This window comes from Eremothecium gossypii, chromosome VI, assembly GCF_000091025.4.
Source record: "Eremothecium gossypii ATCC 10895 chromosome VI, complete sequence".
In the NCBI taxonomy this organism is placed as follows: domain Eukaryota; kingdom Fungi; phylum Ascomycota; class Saccharomycetes; order Saccharomycetales; family Saccharomycetaceae; genus Eremothecium; species Eremothecium gossypii.
The window spans coordinates 1,267,368-1,290,890 of record NC_005787.5 but is presented as its reverse complement, the minus strand read 5'-3'; the positions used below and the strand labels follow the sequence as shown (position 1 = coordinate 1,290,890).

At 53.8% G+C, this 23,523-nt stretch overlaps 14 protein-coding genes across 14 annotated transcripts; 8 read left to right on the top strand and 6 right to left on the bottom strand.

The window, feature by feature from the left end:
* Positions 1-408: 408 nt before the first annotated feature.
* AGOS_AFR470C (AFR470Cp) lies at positions 409-855 on the top strand (the record flags this gene model as incomplete). The annotated part of the gene is made up of 1 exon (NM_212153.1): positions 409-855. The coding sequence occupies one exon, from the start codon at positions 409-411 to the stop codon at positions 853-855; it is 447 nt and encodes a 148-aa protein (NP_986017.1).
* Positions 856-1,512: 657 nt separating this feature from the next.
* On the bottom strand, positions 1,513-3,114 carry SEC9 (Sec9p; the record flags this gene model as incomplete). Its single annotated transcript, NM_212152.1, has 1 exon — positions 1,513-3,114. The coding sequence occupies one exon, from the start codon at positions 3,112-3,114 to the stop codon at positions 1,513-1,515; it is 1,602 nt and encodes a 533-aa protein (NP_986016.1).
* Positions 3,115-3,397: 283 nt separating this feature from the next.
* Positions 3,398-5,467, bottom strand: ENP2 (ribosome biosynthesis protein ENP2; the record flags this gene model as incomplete). The annotated part of the gene is made up of 1 exon (NM_212151.1): positions 3,398-5,467. The coding sequence occupies one exon, from the start codon at positions 5,465-5,467 to the stop codon at positions 3,398-3,400; it is 2,070 nt and encodes a 689-aa protein (NP_986015.1).
* Positions 5,468-5,851: 384 nt separating this feature from the next.
* VIR1 (Vir1p) lies at positions 5,852-8,455 on the bottom strand (the record flags this gene model as incomplete). Its single annotated transcript, NM_212150.2, has 1 exon — positions 5,852-8,455. One exon carries the CDS (start codon positions 8,453-8,455, stop codon positions 5,852-5,854), a length of 2,604 nt encoding a protein of 867 aa, NP_986014.2.
* Positions 8,456-8,867: 412 nt separating this feature from the next.
* Positions 8,868-9,527, top strand: PNC1 (nicotinamidase; the record flags this gene model as incomplete). The annotated part of the gene is made up of 1 exon (NM_212149.2): positions 8,868-9,527. One exon carries the CDS (start codon positions 8,868-8,870, stop codon positions 9,525-9,527), a length of 660 nt encoding a protein of 219 aa, NP_986013.2.
* A 278-nt stretch (positions 9,528-9,805) lies between these two features.
* On the top strand, positions 9,806-11,224 carry OCH1 (initiation-specific alpha-1,6-mannosyltransferase; the record flags this gene model as incomplete). Its single annotated transcript, NM_212148.1, has 1 exon — positions 9,806-11,224. The coding sequence occupies one exon, from the start codon at positions 9,806-9,808 to the stop codon at positions 11,222-11,224; it is 1,419 nt and encodes a 472-aa protein (NP_986012.1).
* A 766-nt stretch (positions 11,225-11,990) lies between these two features.
* Positions 11,991-12,785, bottom strand: RSR1 (Ras family GTPase RSR1; the record flags this gene model as incomplete). Its single annotated transcript, NM_212147.1, has 1 exon — positions 11,991-12,785. The coding sequence occupies one exon, from the start codon at positions 12,783-12,785 to the stop codon at positions 11,991-11,993; it is 795 nt and encodes a 264-aa protein (NP_986011.1).
* A 501-nt stretch (positions 12,786-13,286) lies between these two features.
* On the bottom strand, positions 13,287-13,472 carry AGOS_AFR463WA (AFR463W-Ap; the record flags this gene model as incomplete). The annotated part of the gene is made up of 1 exon (NM_001355339.1): positions 13,287-13,472. The coding sequence occupies one exon, from the start codon at positions 13,470-13,472 to the stop codon at positions 13,287-13,289; it is 186 nt and encodes a 61-aa protein (NP_001342281.1).
* A 149-nt stretch (positions 13,473-13,621) lies between these two features.
* MRPL28 (mitochondrial 54S ribosomal protein mL40) lies at positions 13,622-14,050 on the top strand (the record flags this gene model as incomplete). The annotated part of the gene is made up of 1 exon (NM_212146.1): positions 13,622-14,050. The coding sequence occupies one exon, from the start codon at positions 13,622-13,624 to the stop codon at positions 14,048-14,050; it is 429 nt and encodes a 142-aa protein (NP_986010.1).
* A 243-nt stretch (positions 14,051-14,293) lies between these two features.
* On the top strand, positions 14,294-15,400 carry YMD8 (Ymd8p; the record flags this gene model as incomplete). The annotated part of the gene is made up of 1 exon (NM_212145.1): positions 14,294-15,400. One exon carries the CDS (start codon positions 14,294-14,296, stop codon positions 15,398-15,400), a length of 1,107 nt encoding a protein of 368 aa, NP_986009.1.
* A 343-nt stretch (positions 15,401-15,743) lies between these two features.
* STP1 (Stp1p) lies at positions 15,744-17,378 on the top strand (the record flags this gene model as incomplete). Its single annotated transcript, NM_212144.1, has 1 exon — positions 15,744-17,378. One exon carries the CDS (start codon positions 15,744-15,746, stop codon positions 17,376-17,378), a length of 1,635 nt encoding a protein of 544 aa, NP_986008.1.
* A 577-nt stretch (positions 17,379-17,955) lies between these two features.
* SPP41 (Spp41p) lies at positions 17,956-22,035 on the top strand (the record flags this gene model as incomplete). The annotated part of the gene is made up of 1 exon (NM_212143.1): positions 17,956-22,035. The coding sequence occupies one exon, from the start codon at positions 17,956-17,958 to the stop codon at positions 22,033-22,035; it is 4,080 nt and encodes a 1,359-aa protein (NP_986007.1).
* Positions 22,036-22,098: 63 nt separating this feature from the next.
* On the bottom strand, positions 22,099-22,740 carry TRS23 (TRAPP subunit TRS23; the record flags this gene model as incomplete). The annotated part of the gene is made up of 1 exon (NM_212142.1): positions 22,099-22,740. One exon carries the CDS (start codon positions 22,738-22,740, stop codon positions 22,099-22,101), a length of 642 nt encoding a protein of 213 aa, NP_986006.1.
* A 119-nt stretch (positions 22,741-22,859) lies between these two features.
* On the top strand, positions 22,860-23,507 carry RMI1 (Rmi1p; the record flags this gene model as incomplete). The annotated part of the gene is made up of 1 exon (NM_212141.1): positions 22,860-23,507. One exon carries the CDS (start codon positions 22,860-22,862, stop codon positions 23,505-23,507), a length of 648 nt encoding a protein of 215 aa, NP_986005.1.
* Between the last annotated feature and the right edge of the window lie 16 nt (positions 23,508-23,523).

The following is a 23,523-nucleotide window of genomic DNA, read 5'->3' as shown; positions in this document are numbered from 1 at the left end:
TCGACGCATACCCAACATCTGTTTCCCGTGCGCACGCACCCATCAAAGGAACCCAAAAAAACTTCCATTGGCAATGCGCCGCGTTGGCGTCGTCTCCATAAGAATTAGGTGGAAAAAGATGGACAGAAATAGAACGCAATAGCATCCTATGCTGAGCACAGAGACGTAAATGTGTCGTTTTTGATCGATCACGGAAGAATTTTTTCCAATGTGGTTTTTGTCTGGTGGCACTGAGGGCAAGAATTTTTTGTATATGGGCAGATGCGGGATAGGCGTTGCATGCCACGCAGGCGATGCGTAGGTGAAATATTTGGTTTTAGATATAAGCCAAAGGGTGTGGAGAGCAGAGTTTGTAGCATAGGCGCAGTTTGGGGCTGGAAAGGAAATACAGGATAGATAAAAGGGAAGATGTCAGCGTTCAACGACTATTGCATTATTTGCGAGGAACTAATACAAAGTGCGGCCTCGGGCCAGGACAAACTATACTGCTCGGAAGCGTGCCGGAGTCGAGACGCGCGGATCTACGTGGAAGCACAGGAGCCCAGCGGCACTGGGGCGCTGCTCCGCGCGCCCGCGCTTGGCGCAGAAGACCAGCCGCGTGCGGAGCTGGAAGAAGATGACTGCGATGAGGAGGACCACGAGAGCTACTTTTCAGACGTGGAGATGGAGAGATACACGACGAGCCTATCGAGTCTCTCGACAGAGCACGCGGGTGCAACAAAGTCGGTTCCATGGGAGTGGACGCCACGAACGTTTGGGCAGGACACCGCAAAGCCGGCGCGCGATGTCCAGCTTACAGACCACACAGCGGAAGACAATTACCAGCTCTGGCTCAGCTGCAAAATGCGGGGATAGGCGCGTTGAAACGACGCTTTCTGTATTACTATAACGATGGGATAATTTTCAGGTGTGGCGCAATTGTACGAGTGCTTGTCTGGCTTCGTTTGTCGACAGCACCCCACAATATCATGCGAGATGACGTTGCAAGGACGACGAACCTACCACAGAACACATGTGTGTAACTGAATAATAACCATATATCTAATGAATTAGTGTGACGTCCAATCGATGAGCTTTGGTAAGAAATGAATAGTACAGGGCTGTAATGTGTATTGTGGACTACTAGAGAGGGGTCGCCTTGGGTCACGAAGTCGGATTTAGTCTAACTAGGGTTCGTAGAGCGACCGATGAAGGAGATTTTTTCATCACTTGGGCCATCCGTCCAAGTTGCCCCCGACGAGAGGGGAACCATCATTTCTGTGACCTGCTCCCTGAGAAAATCTCAGCGCCCAACTCGTTCATGATTTACTGCCATTTGTATGAAATTCTTGCAAGAATGTCGCCACTGCGCTCGGCTTGGTCACAGATGACCTGGGCGGATGAGGGCTTCTCAAGCGCCGTGGCGCCGGGAACTAAGAAAAAATCCTCGCTGTATTTAAAACAACTTAGAATCCACGAATAAAGGCTATGTACCAAGGCACCATTCCAAGTGCAACCGTTATCTTAACGTATCTACCTAATGTTTGTCAAGCGGGAGGTGTTCAGGTGGATGCGGATATCCATATCATCCGCATCTTCCTCGATGCGCTTTATCCGAGACTGCTGCGAATCTATCTCCTGACCTGCTGCGATAGCAAGCTTTTTGAGCCTGCCGCTGACCTGACCGATCTTGTCTAGATTGCGGTCTATTTCAAATTCCATCTCGTCATCTTCCTCATCATTCTCAAACTGATATTTTTTGGCACGCTCCAATGCCTGATCTCTTTGGTAGCGTTCACGAACACTGTGTCTCTCGTCATTCAAAGCGTTCTCAATCCGGTTAGTAGAGCTCATAAGCTGCGTAGTGGTCTCCTCCTGCTGCATTTTGTCCTGCATGCGTTGATTTTTGATGCGCTCCTCCGCTTCTCTTACTTTACGCTTACTTGTGAAGGGGTTGCCAACATGAACGGCCAAAATATTCCGATTCAAACGCTTTAGCTCTGCCACCTTATCCTCAGCCACCCTGTTCTGGACTTTCATCAGATTCAAGTTGCGCTCGACATTGTTGAGTTTCTCGCTCTGGTGGCCTAGCATCCCCAACGAATTCATCCCCGCCAATTCAGCATCCTGCGCCATTTTGAGCGTGTTTCTCGTCGATGCAACGGAGCTCTGCTTGGTAAACCGGATCTGCTGCTTGATTTCATCAACTTCCTCGTCCTCTTCCATTTGCTGCTTCATCTCTTGTTCACGTTGAAGTTCTTCGAATGTTTGAAACCCTCGGCGTGGTGCTTGACCCTGACCATTTAACCCCTCATTCCCCTCATGGATAGAGTTATTTAAATCGTCATCTTCGTTGGTTGGTTCAATAACAGCGTTCAAATCATCGACGTCGACAGCAGGTGCACGTTTCTCGGCGGCAGCCTGCGGCCTTGGTGTCTCGGCGGCAGCCTGTGGTCTTGGTTGCATAGGAACAGGCATAGCGACCGGACCGCCCGCTATTCCACGTTGCTCACCCTTGCCGTATGGATCCTGGGCCATAGATGCGTACGGATTCGCAGTTTTACCGGCGGCAGGCGGGTACACAGTGGCATTCATGTTCTTCTGATACGGATTCCGGCCTGTGCCAGCACCGGCGGTGGAACCACCATATGGATTACCTGGCCCCCCTTGGGGGACTGCCGCACTACCGTAAGGGGTGCCTGCAGCATGGCGTGGGCCCGCCTGGCGAACTGGTGCTTGACGAGCGTACGGCTGCGCAGTTGCGTATGGGTCCCTCGCAGTGCCGTTTGCGTATGGGTTATAGTTGTCATTCACAGCATACGGATCACGCTGTTGGGGCTGCCCAACCCGGGAAGTATTTCCAATATCGCCTGCATCGGTAGCCGCCCTATTGAGCGATTCTAGCTCATCTTTGTCTGCGCCAGCCCCAGGCCTGGCATATTGTTCGTATCCCGCTGGCGCATACACATGATCTTGTGCATTAGCAGCTGCAAACTTGCCGTATGCCGCAAACTTCTCCTTCCTGAAGGAGTTTGGGTTCTTCGTAGCAATGCCCTCTTCCGTCAGTAAGTCTCGGTTCCTTTCAGGCGTGTCTTCCTCAGGTGGTCTGATTCCAAAGAACTTCTTAAAGCCCATGCTGCGGTATTTGTTTCCGGTCACTTAGAATTATGCAGACTATAGATGCTAACAAAATAGCAGCGATATTCAGACTTCGGATAAGGCTTTTGTTCACTTTCTCGATAGTGATGTGGTCAATCTGCGACAGGCATTAATTAGACGGCTTTGCCAACTTTCCCTAAAGCTAACGTCGGCGATGATCGCGTGACAGAGGTCACATGACCACAAATAGTGGCCAGGTGCCGCTAGACAGGTTCCAGCAGTTATCCGTTAGATAGTCTATATACTCCTTGATAGTAATCTACATACCACGGAAGACATTTTTGCTTGCTCTTCTCCTACCTTCCATGCGAGGACGGCTTCTGCCGTTCTTTGCGTCACTGTGGGCGTCAGTGTCATCGGCGAAATCGACACGCTTCTTCTTTTCCTTCTTTTTAGGAATAAACGTCAGCTCAGCCTCACCACGGTTGTTGCGGCGCAATATAGTATCCGAGGAATTGCCAGCTTCTTGCTGCCGCATCTGCTGGAGCTGTGCATCAAATGTGGTTTCGCGGGCTGCGCTGGAATGTTCTTCTGCAGTGCCCACGCTGAGCTGATTGAGAAACTTGGACTCTTCTTGTTTCTCCTTGCGTCTACGCTGCAGGGTGGCAACTTGCTTAGCCACTTTCTTGCGTGTAGCATCGTCAGGCTCTTCATCCGAGCCCGAGTCATCGCTGTCCGAGCTCTCTTCGGAGTCTGAATCGTGGCCGTCGCGCATTGCGATACGTTCTTCGTCGGACTCTTCGGCAGCGGTCAGCGCTCTAATACGTTTGGCAGCGCCTGCATCGGTTTCTCTTGCGGACTTAACGGGGTTCAGTTGCTTGTAATCATAGTCATCCTCGTCGACCAAGAAATCCTCGTCCTCAAACATTTCCTTGAAACGTTCATCCTCCAGGATCTTCTCTGCGGCCTGGCCACCACGCTTCTCTGCCAGCTTATCAACAAGACCCTTGTTAACCTTGACCTTGGCCTTTGTGACGGCGCCGGACGTTCTGATCCGAGACTCGCGTTCTTTTTCGATTCTCCGTCTGATTTCACGCTCGCGCTCATCTCTGTAGGTGTTTGGATTCGCAATCAGACAAACCTTATCGTACAGCTCTGTATTAATGAAATAACCATGCATATATGCCCGCAAAACTTTGGAGCCAATGAGATGCGCCAGATTCAATTTCCTGACATCTTCCTTCGTAATAAATCTGTAATTAGAGTAGACAGTGTCGCTAGGCTTCTCCTCAAGCTCTTCTGTGATCGAATCCAAGAAAGAACACCATTTTGGCGCTGGCCCTAGCGCAGGGATATAATAGGTATGCATAGGAATCCCTTCGTTGGCTGTGAAAAAGAGGCCCGTGCCCGGAACGTGCTCTATATCGTTGATATCAACATTTGGTTCCATGGATGTGTAAGGCGTGCCGGTGTTCCTGTCCCATATTTTCGCAATACGTTTGTCGCACGTCAATAGTTTATTAGCATCGTTGTCTGATCCGACATTGTCTAGCCAAATGATCTTCTTAATTTCAAAACCGTAGCCCTGATCTTTCATCATCAAAGGATCTGACATACGAAGATCATATAAGTAGGTGTAGCCGCTGGAGGTGCCGCATGCAAAGTTGAGTCCGTCGCCTCTGAAGCTGCTGGTAGTTACCTGGAATGGAGCAGAATCAAGCTGGTTCTCCAAGTGCAGGGAGGTGACGCGGGTACGCGCGCGCGGATCCCAAAATTCGACCACGTTGCTCTCCATACTGACAGATAACAGCCCATTTGTGTCAGATATGCTGACGTGGTTCACGCCCTCGCCCTCAAGCCTGAATGGGTTCAGGAAGCGGCCCTGCTCGAGGTTCAGTCGGTAAAGTTCATCGCCGGAGGCACCGACGTACAAGTCGCAGTTGACCTTGTTGTAACACAAGCTCCGTCCAAACTTCGGAATCCGCGTCGTGTAGTGGATTCCACCCTTGTTCTGAAACTGTATGCTCCGGTCGTTCTGCAGATGCACACTTTTGGTCCAGTCATCCGACAGGATCACGAAGTCCACGTTTTCGGCGTCCGTGTGCCTCTCGAACTTCATCGACAGGTTTGCAAAGTCGTATACGTGGATCTGCGGCTTATAAGTGCCCGTTGCCATCGCGTACTGCCCATCGGGCGACACCTTGATCTTGTTGGACGCTTCACTGAACTCGAAATCCTGTATTAGCTCGACTCTATTTTGCCATTCCAGGTCGTTCTTCAGCGAGCGCTTGCGCTTCTTCGCTATCCAGTCCGGCAGCGATCTGGATACATTGGTGCCGGAAACTTGATATACAGAGATATCACTGGCAGATGTAGACTTTAACACCATGGGGTATATATGTCAGGAGTTACTGACTATGGATATCTCATTATGTCTATGCGATGAGCCCGATGGCTCTACCAGCTGCAGCGAAAATTTTGGTAAACCGCCTTCGTTTCTTTTTATGTTGAAGTCATCATTAACGTTATATACTTTTAATAACTTCCCCAAGCTATATGCTGTTTCAGTATATATGCGATATGGGTGAACTTTAAGAGCTAATACGGTACAGAGGTTGTATCTTAATGGCTCATGCAGTAATAATACACGTTTCCAAATCAACGAGGTGTATAGTGACGTCGGGATAGCTGTTCTAATGTGCTTCATTGAATGGTCTAAATATCGCGATAGCTAAGGGCGCATCTTAGTGTCTCAAGTGTTACATAGTGTGGTTTATATCTGCATCTTTTCAAACTCATCGACGTGTATGCTTTGCGACCTGCTATTGTTAACTGCCCTGTTGTGGCCACCCAGAATGTAGTTTTTACCGCTGTTTACCAACTTGCCTGCGCCCGTAGATGTCATGAAAGAAGGGGATTGTTGCTGCTGCTGCCCGTAGGAAGAGGGCCCGGTGGGGGTCCCGGTGGGCGGCTGCCATGTTCTCTGGTGTTGAGGAGTGCCCGTTGCGTTCGAAGCCGTAGAGGAGCCAGTGGAATTGCTTGTCGGCATGGAGGGGTAGCTGCTGTGCCTTGTCGGAGTTGGTCTGACGATCGTCTGTTGAGGGATGTAGAAGGAAGTCGACTGCGCGTAGCTTTCTGTGATCGGGGTGGGGAGCTGCGTCATCGCGGAGTTTCCGGATCCAAACAGCATGGGGGAGGGGAAAGTCGCGTACAGCGTGGATGGGGGCTGTGGAGGCAGGGCAACGGAGTTGGATGGCGAGTGTCTTGACGGAGTCGCCATGTTCATGTTCTGTGGGATAAAAGAAGTGGCATTAGTGTTAAATTTGGGCTTATTCACTGTTGGGGTTTGCAAGGGGATAGTGTCCATCATTAGGGTATCCGGGGGAGAACTGTGCATGGGTATGGATAGGGGAACGGCTGTGGACGACGATGCTGCGCCGTAGGCCGGCGGCTTGTACTCCGGAATTAGCCGAAGAAGATCGCCATAAGTTTTAGAGACGACAGAGACTTCCGGCTGTTTTCTTTTGAACACCTGCGTGAAGAAGAGTCCGTAAGTTTTGCTACCATCATTCCACAAACTGATATAGTCGTTTAATGGCTGTGTTGTCAACTCATTTTGTAAGCATAGTTGCAGGATATGGTCGCTGTCACCATGGAAGAATAAATGATTTAGCAATAGAATGGATTTCTTTTGGATAGAGAGGTCTTCGATGGAAACCATAGAGAGGAATTTTATCAAATGATACAATGCGGAACTGCCGTGGTTGTCGATCAACTGTTCCAAACACTTTAAAACGTGAATAAAGAGTAATCTGCCATTGATCTGTGGCAATTTTGGAGACACCAACTTCGGTGAGTCCGCTGGAGATTCCAGCAGTTGGTCCGAGAGCAGCAAGGCCGTAACAAGGGGGATATAATATAGTTCCATAAATTGTAAGCTAGTGTCATTTTCAATACCTTGGAAGGCTTCGTTCTCGTTACTGTTTTCAACGTTGCTACTGCCGTAGTCCATAAAATGTAGCGAGCCCAGCTGCGACTCATGATAGAAAACTAGTAAGGATCGGTTGATGGAGAGTAACAGTATAAGGGAGTCCAACAAATTTGTGATTATTTGCGAATAGTTTGTGATTATGTTTGAGGGCAGATAGGTAGATGTGTAGTCGAAGGCAAACAACGACTTTGAAATCGGTGGCAGCTGCGGAAGCAGGCGGTGAAAACTGGACGGAATCACATGCTTATCATAGCGTTTGAACCAATTCGTGTCGTTTTGCTGATTTACACCTGCCTCCGTTACATTACCAACGTTAATCAAGAAACGCGCCACAACAAACAATAGCATATTGATCAAGGCGGGTAAACTCTGTGTTGTCCCCAGCTCTCCCAACTGTAAATGCAAATTTGTAATGTCATCCGCCGAGTTGTCGCGCACAATCACATAGAATTGGGACAATGCGATTTTTAGGAGATTCATCAAATGTGGTTCTTGAAAAAAGTTCATCTCTGAATGGTCTAGCACCTCCATCAACACTTGGAACTTGAACTTCGGATCGGTATGTAGTAGGGTGAAGCTGTCGTTACCGACGCACTTGGTGAGAAAACCTAGGGCAAATTCCTTGAAGCTGGGCTGATTGATCTGTGAGTCCGAGAACCTTAGAAACCGATTGGAAGTCATGTATATGAAGTAGTTCCAAGAACTCATGTTTAACGCGGCTAAGTGGTGCCATTGTTCCACATCCTGGCACTTGAGCGCAATGATGAAGTCCTGGACAGACTCGTCGTGTATACGGAGCAGAAACCTCTCTTGGACTATCCACTGCTGCAGATTGGTCGCGCTACCTGCCTTCAGGTAGCTGGCCCAGAGCGGCAACCAGTGGTCTACAAGGACCCGCTCCAGTTGCAGATTCAAGTATGACAGGGACTTGTGGTCTAGCGTGTGGAAGTTCTCGAGGTACGAGATCACCGAATAAAACCCGAGTTTCTCTGTCGTGCGCGGGCTACCCGCCGCCGAACGGGCCAGCGCCTCGCGTAGGTAGTCGTCTTTGTTCCACGCCTGCACGAACTTCACCACCAGTGGCTGCAACGCGTTGATCACCGAGCAGTACGCAAAGAGACACGCAAAGAGATCCAGCGGCGCAAGGTCCGGCCGGTCACGCAGTGCCAGTAGCACCGGACTGAGAACGTCGCGCCGGTTTGCCGCCTCCACCACCGTCAGATCGAACCGATTGTTCACCGACTTCAGCACGTCCAGCAGGTTGAATGCTATGTTGATCGTTGCCGCGTGGTCCACATCGGAGCCCGACAGCTTCTCGAGCGCCAGAACAATCGAGTCCACCACCGACTTGCGCAAGCACTCGTCTTCGCCACTGTTGTTCGTCATTGGCGGCTGCTGCTGTTGTTCTTGCCCCCGGAAATTGTTTGGCCACTACGGCGAGTCAAAAAGGAGAAATCCAATCTGGTAGCTTATATCGCACGCACTATGGTCCTGCGGCGTAAACAATTATCGCAAAGCTTAATTCCACGTTATTACAGACCAGTTTCGCCCAAACACCTGCAATCCACACGTTCGCAGTCTCAGACAACAGAAGTTCCACGTGCCGCTACTCTGATTCCTGTGTGATGAGAGAGAAGAGGTTGTACTGATCGTATTTCCTAATCTCATTTACCTCTTCAGCCTAAAGGAGCAAGGGTTATTTACGCGTTTACGTGAAAATTTGCCACCTGACACGTGACCAACACGTGACCGCGTGCAGAAGACGCGCGCCACACGCCCACCGCCACCGCCACCCCCAATGTCCAAAGCTCTGATAGTGGTGGATGTGCAGAACGACTTTGCGGACGCCCGCGGCGCGCTCGCTGTCCCAGGCGCGCACGAGATCGTGCAGCCGCTCGCGGAGCTCGCGCAGGACCCGCGCTGGGCGTATGTGGCCATGACGCGCGACTGGCACCCCCCCGACCACGTCTCGTTCGCCGACACGCACGGCCGGCCGCCCTTCAGCCCCTACATGTACCACCCGCCGCCAGGCGTGCGCGCGCCGCCACAGGCAGGCACCCTGTGGCCCACGCACTGCGTCCAGGGCTCCTGGGGCGCCCAGCTCGCCCCGCAGCTGGCCGCCTGCCCCGTCCGCTCGCCGCACAGCGTTGTCGACAAGGGCGTCTGGCCTGACCGCGAGTGCTACTCCGCGTTTGAGGACATCTGGGCCGACCGCAGCAGCGGGCTAGACGGGCTGTTGCGCAGCCACGGCGTCAAACACGTTTACGTCGCGGGCCTTGCCCTGGATTACTGTGTCAAAAGCACCGCCATCAGCGCCGCGCGCCTGGGCTACACCACGACGATCCTGCTGGATTATACGCGGGCGATCGCTGCCGATGCGCAGAGCATGGCGCGGCTCTCTAGCGATCTCGCTGGTCACCAGGTGGCCCTCTGCGAGGGCGCTGAGCCCCTGCCGTAGGCAATCAGTGCGGCGGGACGCTCCGCATCGCAGTTTATATAACCTTGCGCCAGTGGGGCAGGTCTAGAATCAGAAGACGATTGCCTATGAGTTCGTGCACACGAAAATTCTTTCGAATAGCGTCAAGGTGGCCTTAAGGAGGAGTAATTATAGCGCGCATTGCGCGGGTGTACTGCAGCTGCAAGGACTCACGAGCGAGGCTTTCTCGCGCGAGGTCTGCTATTTATACAAATATAACCGCAGAACCACTAGCGGGCGAGACTAGAGGAGCTGTGAGCATGTTTAAAGTAACTAGAAGGGCGCGCGTGGCAGTCCTAGCAGCGGTTATAGGGTTGGCGGTTCTGTCGACAGAATGGTCGAACCGGAGGTTGCATCGTGTGTTCTGGCGGCAGGCGGAGGGGCCGTTGGAGGTGCCCAGCTCATACCACGTCGGGGAGCTGAACATGCGGGAGTTCCGGGGGGCGTGGGAGCGGCGCGACCTGCGGTCGCAGCTGGCGGCGCAGTTCCCGTACGACACGGCGGGGCCGATCCCTCGGCGGGTGTGGCAGACGTGGAAGGTGCCGCGGCACAGCGCGCAGTTCCCGGAGCATTTCCGGAGTCTGAGCGACGCGTGGGAGAACAGCGCTAAGGACGCGGAGGGCTACGAGTACTTCCTGGTGGGGGACGAGGATATGCTGCCGCTGCTGCGCAACCTGTATGGGGGCGTGCCGCAGGTCCTGCAGGCGTTTGAGTCGCTGCCTCTGGCCATCATGCGCGCAGACTTCTTCCGATACCTGATACTGTATGCACGCGGCGGTATCTACTCTGACATCGACACAGAGCCGCTGCAGCCATTGACCGCATGGCCGTCGGTGGACCAGGCGGCGCTGCAGAAGTTTAAGAACAGGAAGGTGCACTACGGGGGGACAGAGCTGTCTGTGTTTGGCGAGTCGTCGTTGACTCCGGGGCTTGCGATAGGGATCGAGGCGGACCCCGACCGGCCCGACTGGTCAGAGTATTATGCCAGGCGCATCCAGTTCTGCCAATGGACGCTCCAGGCCAAGGCGGGCCACCCGCTGCTGCGCGAGCTCATTCTGAACATCACGGGCACGACGCTGCACAGTGTCGCCAGAAGGACGGGCTACGCGCGGCTGCCGCCGGTCACCTTCGACACAGAGCACCTGGAGGACTACAACGTGAACTACCGCCACAAGAAGCGGCACGACGCTGCCTACCCGCACACGGAGAAAAAGACGGCCAAGAACACAGACGAAACCGACATCATGAACTGGACTGGTCCAGGGATATTTTCGGACGTGGTTTTCGACTACCTCAACAACCTGATAACCACGAATGACGAAGTAGTGATATACAATGACAACTTGCTGGAAAAGAACCCGGAAACCGGTGAAATATTGCCGATCGCGACCTCTACGCGCAAGTTTGCGGCGGAAATAAAGACAGCACTCTCGAAGTCGAAGCCCAAGCTTTTCTGGGACTTTTTCTCCTTGATGCAGACGCCTGCGCTTATAGATGACGTGGTGGTTCTTCCGATCACCTCCTTTTCCCCCGGTGTGGGACATATGCAGGCGGGCGAGCCCGACCACCCTATGGCCTTTGTACACCATCACTTTGAGGGCTCTTGGAAACAGCAGGGTCCCAAACACGATGATGACGCGGGGGAAGGGGATAAGGCATCAGAGCATGCGGAAAAGTAGGCAGAAACATAGGCAGTGCATCTGGCAACAGGACATGAGCCACTCTACCGCATGGAGCCTACGACCAGTTCGCAAGCGATTCCCGATGTCAAGTCCCGTAAAAGTGCATTCTGCAACTCCGAAAGCCCCGTTGCCGCGGGAACGCAGGCCGGATACGGACGTAAGTAGGATTTTGCCACATACATCGCCATTGCGCGCTCCTTTCCCGAGATCTCGGAACTGTGCGGTTCCCGTCGGCAAAGGTGGTAGGAGAGGAAATCTGCACCTGCGAGTTAAGCGTCCGTCCGGGGTCGTGCGCCCATTCACTACCCTGACCTCCGGCCATTGTATGCAACCACGACGGTGGCCGCAGCTTTCCTCGTCAGGCACACAGCTGCCATATCCCGCTTCCAGGATTGCACCAGGATGCGCTGACGGTTGGTGCTGCCGCAGAAGGGGGCTAGATATATGTGTATGCATTGGTTATATAGTGATTATGCGTAAATTTACGAGTGGATGCGGGTGCCCACACTACGGAGGTTAAGTACCGTGGAGACCAGGTCCCACAGTCCCGACAGCACCACAATAAGGAGACAACTACAGTGGAGTCGTGTATAATTCCCCCGAGGAAACCCCAGCTGCATTATCGCGTAGGCAGCATTACCGTCGCACTCCACAGCCTTCCCTCTACGTAGTGTTTCAAAGCGGGGCATAGTAATTACAATTTTAGACTGCTGACGCCGGTGCGCGGCAACCATTAAAGTCTCTGGGTGGAAGCAGACCGCAGCTACAAGATCACACAGGCCAGGCCCTTCTTCTTCTTCTTCTTCTCCGGCTTCGCAGGCCCGATATGCGACGTGCGTAGAATCGACTTCTTCTTGTTCAGCATCGCCGGGCTGGGTCCGTTGACGACCGTCGCCGGCTGCACCTTGTGGAAGCTGTTTGTGGACTCATTGTGCGTGAGCGCCGACCCGGGCCCGTTGGACACGCTGTTCAGTTCCACCGTGCTGCGCGTCGCCGCCGGCACCGCCCCCGGCGTCCCCGGCGTCCCCCCCTGCCCCTCCAGCGTCTCTAGCTCCGCGCGCATGATCTGGCGCACCAGGTCGATGAACACCTCGTCCACGTTGCTCTTCAGCAACGCGCTCGTCTCGTAGAACGGCACCTTGCCCCACCGGCTGCTCACGTCGATGCCCTCTTCCACCGAAATCGCCCGCTCGTTCTGCAGGTCCGCCTTGTTGCCCACCAACACCATTGGCACTCGCTTCGAGTCCTTGATCCGCAGGATCTGCTCCCGCAGCTCCATCAGCTCGGCAAGCGACTGCCGGTCCGTCACCGAGTACACCAGCAGGAACCCCATCCCTGATTTTATGTACAGCTCACGCATCGCCGTGAACTGCGCCACCCCCGCCGTATCCAGGATCTCCAGGTCGAACGCCTTGTCATCGATCTCCATCGACTTGCGGTAAGAGTCCTCGATCGTGGGGTCGTACGTATCCAAGTATTCGCCCTGCACAAACTGCACTGTCAAGCACGACTTTCCAACACCGCCCGCGCCGAGCACAACCAACTTGTAGTCCCTCATATCAATCTGCTCTTGTTCGACAGTGGTCAGAGTAAGGAAATCCCCGCTGCTTTTCGCGCTTTTTTTAATACGGCTGCGTGTTTAAACTTTTAGGTGGCCTTGCAGCTCTGCTGTGCGGATATATGCCGATCGCCAAGCAGACGTCCTGTTCCAAAAATGTACCCGGCCAGAAAGTCGCGGACGCTCGAGGTTTCACGCAACATTTGCCTATGTACGCCTCATCGCCCGGGACCCTCCAGCACTGGGGTTTGTTTACACATTTGTAGCCACCGTTGTTATCTTGGGCAGCTTCCATGTGCTGCGCACGCAAATCAGATATGTGCCCACACGGCCTAGGCACGGGCTGCGATGAGCTGCCCGTGCCGATGCAGCCGGCGGGATTCAGCGGGCATATCGTAATGGCCGGCCGCACAGAGGCCGTTACCGTTTGCGAATGCGGCATGGGGGCGGGGGCAGGCACCGCCCTGGCGTATCACAAAGAGTTAACATAACGCTATACAGCTACACGCCTGAGTGGTCCGCGGAGTAGGAAAGTACGTGCTGGCCAGGGTAGTTGGGGCTGCCGCGGGGATTGGGCAGGTGGACGTAGCGTAGGCTGCGCGGCGGCGCCGGCGGCTCGGGCTGGGCGCGCGTGGCCTCCTCGTAGGAGGGCAGTTTCTCGTCGGGTTGCTTCTTGTTGTCGGTCATCGGTGGTGTAGCGAAGAGAAACGTTGCCAGGGCGATCCCTGCATTTTGTCCCCGCGCCACAGCCCCGCCACGTGACGCGCGCGCACGTGACTGGCGGGGTAAAAATTTTGGGCGCGGGCGCCGGCGCAGTCCGCCACCACCAAGCCGCCATGCACATCGTCCCACGTCCCAGCACCAGCTTCGGCGCGCCCCTGCGGGCGTTCGTCCGTGGCAAGCGCACCAAGGCCGGCAGCGGCCTGTCGCCGGCCGCGCAGCGCGCCGCGACGCAGCTCGCGGTAATGACCGCGCGCAAGAAGCAGCCGCGCCTGCTGCGCCTGTCGCCGGAGGACCTGGTCCGCCACCAGACGATCCAGGCCTGCTGGAACGACTACCAGAAGACCGCACGTGAGGCGCGGAGCGCGCAGCTGCGCGAGCAGTACGCGAGCGTCGCGGCCGCGATGGCCGAGCTCGAGCGCCTGGACGCGGGCCTGTTCCGCGCGGCGAGCGCGCCCGAGTCAGGCAAACGCTTCCCGCTGGAGCTGCGCGTACCCACGGATTTCCCGCCGACGAAGCTGTGGCACTACGAGTTCAAGAACTGACCGGCGGCCTGTACATACATCTGTAGACGTCAATATCGTTCCGAGCCAGTTTTCCGGCGCCGAGCGCCAACGCGGCCGGCGCGGCCGGCCGCGATGCGCCCGCCCGCGGCAGCCGCTGGCCCCTGGGCCGCGGGCTCGGGCTTGCTGCAGCTGGGAGCTGGCTCTGAGATCCCAAAAAACAAAAGTGCGCCATTGCGTAAGCACCTCGCCACGTAGCCTGCAGAACCAAGTGAACGCAGCGCCATGAGCAGCGTGAGTATGAGACTGCTGGCATTGATTGCCGGGTGGTATGTGTGCTCGATCTCACTGTCGCTGTACAATAAGTGGATGTTCGATCCCCACCGCGGCCTGAAAATACCGTACCCGATCCTGGTGACGTCGCTGCACCAGCTGCTGCTGTGGGCGCTTGCATATCTGTACCTCCGAGCGCGACGGCAGCCGCAATCCGAGCAGGCGATGGGGTGGCGGGTCTACGCGTATGCAGTCCTGCCGGCCGCGGTCGCGTGCGCGGGCGACATCGGGTTCGGGAACCTGTCGCTGCAGTTTGTGTCGTTGTCGGTGTACACGATCATCAAGTCGTCCAGCATTGCATTTGTGCTGGTATTTGGCTGCCTGCTGCACCTGGAGCGCTTCCATCCGAAGCTGGCGGTGGTGGTGGTGGTGATGTTTTTCGGTGTCGTGCTCATGGCGTACCGCCCCGACAGCGCGGAGCGCGGCAACAGCGACGAGACACTCGGGTCCCTCTTCGTGGTGCTGAGCAGTGCGATGAGCGGGGCGCGGTGGGGCTTCACGCAGCTGCTGCTGCGGCAGCCCGCGGGCGCGGCCGCGAAGCGCAACCCGGTGCACACGGTGCTGCAGCTCGCGCCGCCGGTCGCGGTGCTGCTGTTCCCCATTGCCCTGCTCATCGAAAAGCCCTTTCCGGCCATCACCGAGACCAGCCTGCTGTCGTGGGAGGGCCATTCGACGCTGCAGGCGCTCGCGCGCGGCGCGCTGCTGCTGCTGTTCCCCGGCGTCGCCGTGTTTCTTATGACCATTTGCGAGTTCGCCATCCTCCAGGCTGCGCCCCTGCTGACGCTGAGCATCGCCGGCGTGGTGAAGGAGCTGCTGACGATCCTGATCAGCCTGCTGATTTTCAAGGACTCGCTTACACTGTACAACTGCATTGGTATGACTGTGGTCTTGCTGGACGTCTGCTACTACAACTACTATCGGTACACACATCCCAATGCAGACGCAAAGCCGTACCTGCCACTGGAGAACGACCCGACCGTGGTCTGGGAGCTCAGCCAGATACCCCCTGGCGACCCAGCGCACCAGCACACTGACGTTCTGCCCTCCGTAGTTAAATAGCACGTGAGTCTCACGTGCTGTTCTGTTTTTCTGATTTTGGAATAGTTTCATTTCTTTTTTTTTCATCAGCTCTCGAGAGTTTCTTCCATGATGGTGATCAGCAGGAGGAAGACGGGCGACTCAATGTTTGAATAAATTACTAAAAATTGCGGAAGTTTGAAGACAGCGTTTACACGGTGCAGTCCATAGGGAACAAGTGGATTCAGGAGTTTGAGAGTTAAGGATAGTTGTACTACATATTGCTAGGATATCAGAGGCTTGTGGACTGTTTCTTGGAGAAGGAGGCAAACAAGCGAGTGATTTGTCGTCCATCATAGATACACTTTACGCCACGCTGGATACAATGATATCGGAACAAGCACCGGGCTGGAGAGGGACCGTGGTGGGGCGGATGTCTGCGAAGGTGCTGTCATGGTTGTGGTCATGGGCACAGCAGGTTTCTGTCGGGGTCGGCAAGAACGATGACGAGCGTGCGGATGCAGCGGTGGCCAAGGCGGCTGATACCGGACCGCGACGGCGCCGGGGAACAGTTTCTGGGCTGTTTCCGAAGCGGCACAACGTCGATGCGCGACTTGATCTGCAGGCGTCGGTCGTGGCGTGCTCTATCGACCTCAGCACGTTGCAGAGCCCCATCTCGATGACGCGGACGCCAGAGGGAGGCATGGAGTGGAAGCTCAACGCTGGTGCACATGCCGGAACCCCAACACAGTCCAACGAGGAGCCGTTGTCGCCCCGGAGCAGCAGCTCTGCCGCGCAGTTGAAGGACGAGGACGGGGACGAGCTGTCCAAGGAACGCTTTGTCTGCCATTACTGCGATGCAGAATTTCGGATCCGGGGTTACTTGACGCGCCACATCAAGAAGCACGCCGTGGAGAAGGCCTACCACTGCCCATTCTTCAATAGCCACGTCCCTCCGGAGACTCGGTGTCACACTACAGGCGGGTTTTCGAGGAGAGATACTTACAAGACGCACTTGCGTTCGAGACATTTTATCTACCCAGAGGGCGTCAAGACGCAGGACCGCGGCAAGTCGTGTGGGCACTGTGCACACTGTGGGAAATGGTTTGAAAACACATCTACATGGATTGAGAAGCACATCGAGAGCGGTTACTGTACCGGCCTACCGGAGGGTACTATATTACCGGCGAAAAGTGCCCGTAAGGCGGGCAAGTTGAAAATGATCAAGACTTCCACCGGGCACTCCCGTTTCATTACGACCCAGCAAAGTGTGGTCGAGCCCAAGGTGTTGCTCAATAAAGAGGCTATCGAGGCGATGCAAATTGTTGTAAACGAAACTAACACTGCCGGTCAGCCAGCTTTGACCAAACTCAGTGACAACAGAATCATGTTGAATTCCATGAACTTCAAAGGAGAACCTCGCAGCAAGCGCGCCATGAGGCGGGGCCGGAGAAAGCGGTTCAGCATCGGGCCGGCAATGGCTGCACACGCCTGTGCGAACAGCGCGTCAATGATGCCGTCGAACGCTGGCGCCACTTCTGCAACATCATGTCCGATTGACGCGCAGTTGCAACCACAGATGTATATGCCACACACTGGAGCGGCGTATACGTTCACTACACCAGACGAGACTCCGCTGGACGAAATCTGTCTTTCACTGAATCCGTCTCCCACCGATGATGCGAGCTTGGTGCCAGTACGGTCTGCATCGTCGCTCTCTTCCCATGAGTGCCAGCAACCCGCGAACAACGACATGAACAAGCTCTTATACCCCCTTATTTCGTCGAATCCCGTTGGCATCCAGGACCCATATTCTATTCCGCTGGACTTTGAACAGATGGGCTTTGCGATGGCCGCGGAGGAGACACCCGTCTTGCCAGCCCAAAAGTTAGTGAGTGAGCCCCAAATAAACGTAACATTAAACAGACAGATGGATCCTATAAAACTTGGCGAGCGGCAATTCAGGGAAACGCAGCAGTATTTGAACTTTTACAATTACAGTTTCGATACGAACCTATGAAAAAGTGCCTTGGGATAGCAAGCGACCCTGAGCTAGCACCGCACATGTTACGACACACCTCTTAACGACCACTCACTGGAGACCATGGCGATACTAGGCGTATATCCTCCGTTTAACTTTACTAATTCACGACATCAAATGTGTTTCCTGAGCGTTTTTTGATCTTTTGTTGCCCTCAGTCTTCAGTGTCACTCATCTTCCATCGTTGGCCTTATTATTTCTGTATTGTAATCGGGATTACATAGTATATTGTATTTACTTTCTTATCTAGTGACTCTGTCATTGATAAATTAACTAATTGGATTTCTTGATCGTCTGGTGGCTATAACTGATCAACCTTGCTTACCTCAGTTGCTGACAGCTATGTCCATCCGAGCCAACAAATCTCAATTACCGGTCACGTGAGAAAAGAAATTATTTCGTAGTAAGAGATAGTTGATTTTGCTAGTTCGTTATTATCGCATCAACTTTAAGAAGTCCTCCTGCATCTGTTGGTCGGCAAGTTCTTCCACCTATACTCGTCGTTCTAGTTAGCTAAAAGCGCGAAGAAATACTCGGCAGTATCTAGCCTGCGGTTATGTCTGAAGGACAAGACGAAGAGCTGAACTTGCATGCGCTGGTCGGTAGCCTGTTGGTCGCTTCCGCCGAGGAAGATGAGACCGGTCATTTGGACCAGCAGCGCACAGATGATGGAAATCAGGGCACCAAGGGTGATGAAGACGCTGCTCTCGATGGAAAAGAACATTTGGATGGACAGACGAAGATCCCAGACTTGACGGACGCTGAACATTTCGGAGATGAGGACCTCGCAGCAGTGGTCGCACAGGCGATCGGCACCATGGAACAGGAAGAACAGAGCGCTGTACCGGAGCCGAAGGAGGTGGGGCTGGCTATTGAGGAGCCTCACGTTTACACAGAGGAGCGGAGCGACGAAGAGCACTGGGTCAAGCTGTTGCAACAGGGAATACTGCAGGCGGAGCATGAACAATCACAGCACGGGCAGGCATCGCCCGGAAATACGGCGGACGGGGATACAGACTACCACTCAAATGACGGAGCGACCGCCATTGAAACTGGCGAGGAGCGAGAACGCCTTGATCATGATGACGAGCAGTTGAGACGGGCCATTTTAGAATCGTTGCAGCACTTAAACCAGCAGAAACCACACGAAGGGGAAAATGAAGAGCGCGCCAGGACCGAGCGACAAGATAAGATTGCGGCAGCACAGAGCCATGAACATACAAAACAGAAATCCAGAAAAGATAAGAAGTCTGCAAAGAAAAGACTAAGCAAAAAGGAGAGGCGGTTGGAGAAAAAGCGGTCTAAGGACAGATCAGATTTGGAGACCGATATCTTGAACTTTGAGGATGTAATAAAGGGGTTTATGGACCAGTCAGAGTCTACTGTGCCGCCGCAGGTTTCTCAACAGATGATCGGAGATGAAGAAACGCAGGCCTTGGTGGATGCGACGTTAAAGGCGTTCGAAAATGAACTGATGGGAACGGCGTCTTCCAGCGTGGGGAAGGGCTCTTCCAGCGCCAGCGCTGAGAAGAAGAAATCTAGCGCTCTAAAAAAGTCTAAACCGAAGTCAAAGGCCTCAATTGCAGCTCCGCTTCTTTTCCCACCACCCCCAAAATCACATCTTGGTAAAAGTAAAAAGAAGGATAAGCTTAACGATAAGAAGAGTACCAACAAGAAGAAAGACAGCAAGAGTAAAAGCTTCTATGATGAGGAAGTCTTTTCGAAGGCACTTGCCGAGATGGTCAACCAGGTAGTGAACACATCTTTTAATGATACTCAGCCGCAGAAAAAGACGTCACAGGTCCCTACTGAGGGTTCATCTAGCATACCGGCGTCTAGTGGGCAGTATGTACCGAAAACTGCAAAGATTACTGGTCAGGATCTAGTCTACAATGGTGCGGCTCGGGCAGTAGGGGAAGAAACTTTTGATCTAAACCAAATTATGCAAAATGCAATGGCGATGGCATTCCAGGAGCAGGTACACGATCAACTTGATCCATCTGTTATGGAAGAGTTCAACAAAGAGTTATCTGGGGTGCACTATATGGATGGCAGCGCAATTGGCAATTTAAGGCGGAAATCGCTCGGCTCAACAGATAGATCTAAACATGACAGGATCTTCGATAGTGATCGTAGCAGAACACCATCGATATCGGCAGATTCAGAAGATAGATTTTCAACTCTAGCAAGGCATGCCAAGTTGAATCTTTCTCCAGAGGATATCTACAAGCGTAAATTCCTCAAAGCAGCGAAAGAGTGCGCGAGCTTCGCACGGAAGCGTATATCACAACGTAATAAAGAATCCAAGGAACAATTGAGATTGGCACGTAGATTGCAACTGGCGGAAAAGAGGAGGCAAAAGGAAGAAAGGCTGAAAATCCAAGAAGCTGAATCAAAAGAGCTTGAGGAGATTGTTGCCCGTGGACCACCTTATCCACCTGATCTGAAGTTGACTAAAACAGGACAGCCTAAAAGGCCATATAGACGGATTACGCCAGACGAACTTAATCGAAATTTACTTGGTTCAGATGCGAGGACATCGAAGATACGGAAACAGCGGCGCAAGGAGAAGAAGGAGAGGAAAGACATGCTTCGCCGCATACCGCTTTCAACATTGAAAAAGATTCCGCTGTTCAACTTTAATAAGGAAGCAACTTCTTCTGGTTTGAATGATATTGAGGGCTCTCTGGCCAAAATACCTTTATATGCACACTCGGATCTTCAGTACGACGATGACTACACCCATGGACATGGCGGGTTTGACTTGGATGCTCCTAAGAAAACTGTGGTCCATAAAGAGAAGCTTTTGTTCCACCCACCATGGACACTTCCGGAGCACCCACCTTATGCACTACCTGTCGCTAGAAGGAGGAGGAAAACGTTGGATCACAGGAGCGGTAGGATTACCAAGAAAAAGAGGACGAAGACTAGAAAGGCCACGTTAAATATTGGTAACCGTATGATACCTGCAGCTCTGTTCCCTATCATCAATACCTTAAAGGCTGCCGCTAGGGCGACTGCCGCTGCCGGAGCGACCCCTGAACAATCACGTCAACATCTTGGTTCTATGCTACAGCAAGCTCGCGTGACAATTGCGCAAGCTCTAGCTATCGCCAGAAGCCAGAATAACAAGGATTACTCTGCTATTCGCTCAACAGAAGACATTCGGGCGGCACAGCAGGAAGAGAGCAAGGTAAAGCGCATTCCGCTATTCAGTTTAGCAAATATCAAAAAGATCGACACCAAGGACACGGCCGCTGACGTTGCAAAGGTTGAGGATACAGAGAATACCACGATTTCCGCACCGGAACTATCTGAGAATGTACCTGTCGTGAAAGAAACTGGTGCTTCCTTGGAGCCGAGTAGGAATTTACCAGAGCCTCAACCTCCCGTGAAGCTCGAAGCCGGTGTGTCGATTCCCCCTATTGTGCCTACTGCGGAGCCTCCAATGAAAGATATAGTCGACAATCTGGTCCAGCAGCAGCTACGGCATGCCAACGGTTCGGCCGCTCCGCTTCCTAATAATATTTCAACAATTCTATCCAGCACCATTACAAACCTTTTACCCAACCTGGATCAACTCGAGAAAATAGACGAGTTATCCACAGATGTTTCAATTGGAAGCCAGCAGCCCGCTAAGCGTAACTATAGGAAAACCGCCTCTCGCTTCCATAGCGTGCTGAACCTCGATGACATAGCACCTCTATCGCATCTGCCGGGCAGCGGCGGCAATGCCCCAGAAAGTCACGCGCAAACTCCGACGGCGCTGCAGCCATCGGTATCGTCTACTGTTCTTCGTACTCGGGCTAAGAAGTCTCCTGAGCCACTTCTGATACACGTTTTTGATCTTCCATCACACGACTATCGTGGGAACCCAATGAAAACCATCCCGCTGATGCGCCGGGTGAAATCGTTTCTCGGGTCTGATGACCTGACGTTACTACGCAGAGAGATCAATAAGGAGCGGAAGAGGAAATGGCGCGAGGCGAATGTCGAGAAGAACCGTGGTAACGATCTTCGCTCCCGTCTGAATCAGCGCGCGAATACTCTGTTTGGCAGAGAAGAATCCGCTGAAAAGCGCAAGTGGGTGGAGGCACAGTATAAGAAGCGCTCACTCAAGCTTGAAGCAGATGCTGCCATTCCTGCCGAAACATCCCCCGCTCCCCGTGAAAATCAGACATCCGTCAGCGATGCAGAGATCTTGAATCTCATTGCGGTCCGTCTGGATAAACTAGAAATCGCCCGTGAAATTGAACGCGAGATACAGAACGAGGCCCGTGGCCTTTTCAACCGCCATGCCTCCCGCACACATAATCGCACGCTTCCGCTGCCTGATTCGCCGCCGCAGTCGTCCGGGAAGAACGCTGATCCGCAGGCGGGCGCAGCGGCATCAACAGTCCTGTCTGATGTTGCGCTCGTGATGGGAGAGGCTCACACTCCTGTGAAGCGCGGCACCTCCGCAGACCAGCCAACGAAGTCATACGTCCGCCAGGCCTCTAGTGGCCCAGCTGCACCGGTGCGCTCCCTTGAGGAGGCCGAGGCGACACCAATTGACCCAGTGCTTGCGAGAGGGAACAGGGCCGCGATCGACGTAGCCGAGATTTCTCCCGGGTCCGCAAGAGGGCCTATTATATAATTAACATGTAATCCAAATGTAATATTACTACCTATCGGAGTCTCGTTAGCGTTACACCAGGACCTAGAGGCTCGCTACCAGAGCCTGCAACCGTTTATCAAACGGTTCGCTTCGGATCAGCATGTCTGCCGAGTAAAACGGATTCTTCATCACGTAGTCGGAATATATGCAGTATATCTTGCGCAGAAGGTTCTCCGCAATGTGTTGCGCTGCATTCGATGTTGTCTGATTAGTGCTCAGCAGTATGAACTTGACTCCTGTCAAGCTTTGGTACACGAAGAGCGAACATTCGTCCATCACAACGCTTTTAAGACCACTCCGGTTCCAGCTAGGAAAGCTCTCGGAAAAGTAGTCGGGGGCCAGGTAGCTGCCCATCGCGCGCCCAGGCGCCTTATTGTCCACGGGCGGCGCCAGGCCCGGGATATAGGGTATAGTATGCTCCGGCGACCCGTACGGCATGGACGGCACCGCCGCCTCGCCCGCAGCACCGACAGCTGCCCCTGTGCTGCTACTGCCTTGATTCGAAATTTGCAGCGCCTTCGGTGTAAGCTGACTAGCTATCGCTATTACACCATGCAATGTGCCGGCGAGGATGAGGTACTCGTTACTGCTCATCTTGGTATTGGTTGAAGGCAGGAAATCCCGCTGGTAAACCAGCCCTCCTGACTTGTTGATGATGAAGAGAGACTTAATGGCCATGGGCATGCGGTTTTGGAGGATGGGGATAGTCCGTTATTGATGTGTTGGTGATAGGCGCAAGGCAAAAAGCGCGCCTGTCTGTCAAGTTGCATACAGTGATAACCAAGTCTTAGCCGCAGAAGCTGATGGGTTCTGGCGTTACGGTACTGAGTGCGGATATCACACAGCTCACCGAGGAGCAGGTGAATGCAGGGCCAGACGGAGCTGTGGGTACACTTTTGAAAGAAGCGTATCAGAGCGCAGTATGGGGAGGTGAGGGACGAGAGCAGCAACGCTGCCAAGCGGTCAACCGCAAGCTGCTCTTCCAGGTTTGCATGGTGGAAAATGTGTCGCGGTCGCGACTGGCACAGGTCGACGAGTACCACGTACGATTGGCGCCGCGTAAGCAGATGGTTGACCGCGTGGGGGCCGGTAAGGAACTGGTCAGCTCTGTGGACGTGGACAGCGACAGCAACCAGCCGGCTGCAGATGAGCGGCAGGCACCGGCGGTGTACAAGCTGACTCTGCAGGACAAGAGCGGCGGCCTATTCTATGCGATGAATGTGGAAGCGATTGGCGCGCTTAAGACGGTGATGCTCGGGGCGAAACTGGTGATCCTCCCGGGCGCCGTGTTCAACAGAGGGATATTCCTGCTGACGGCGTCGACCGTCCGCCTACTGTTCGGCCTCATTCCGTCGTGGAACGGCGGCAAGGAGCACAAGGTGTGTGCGTACCTGGAGTGTCTGCTCGAGGAGGAGCGGGTGGCTACGGGATCGGGAAAGCGCAAAAGGTAGTTAAATAGTTCTTCTA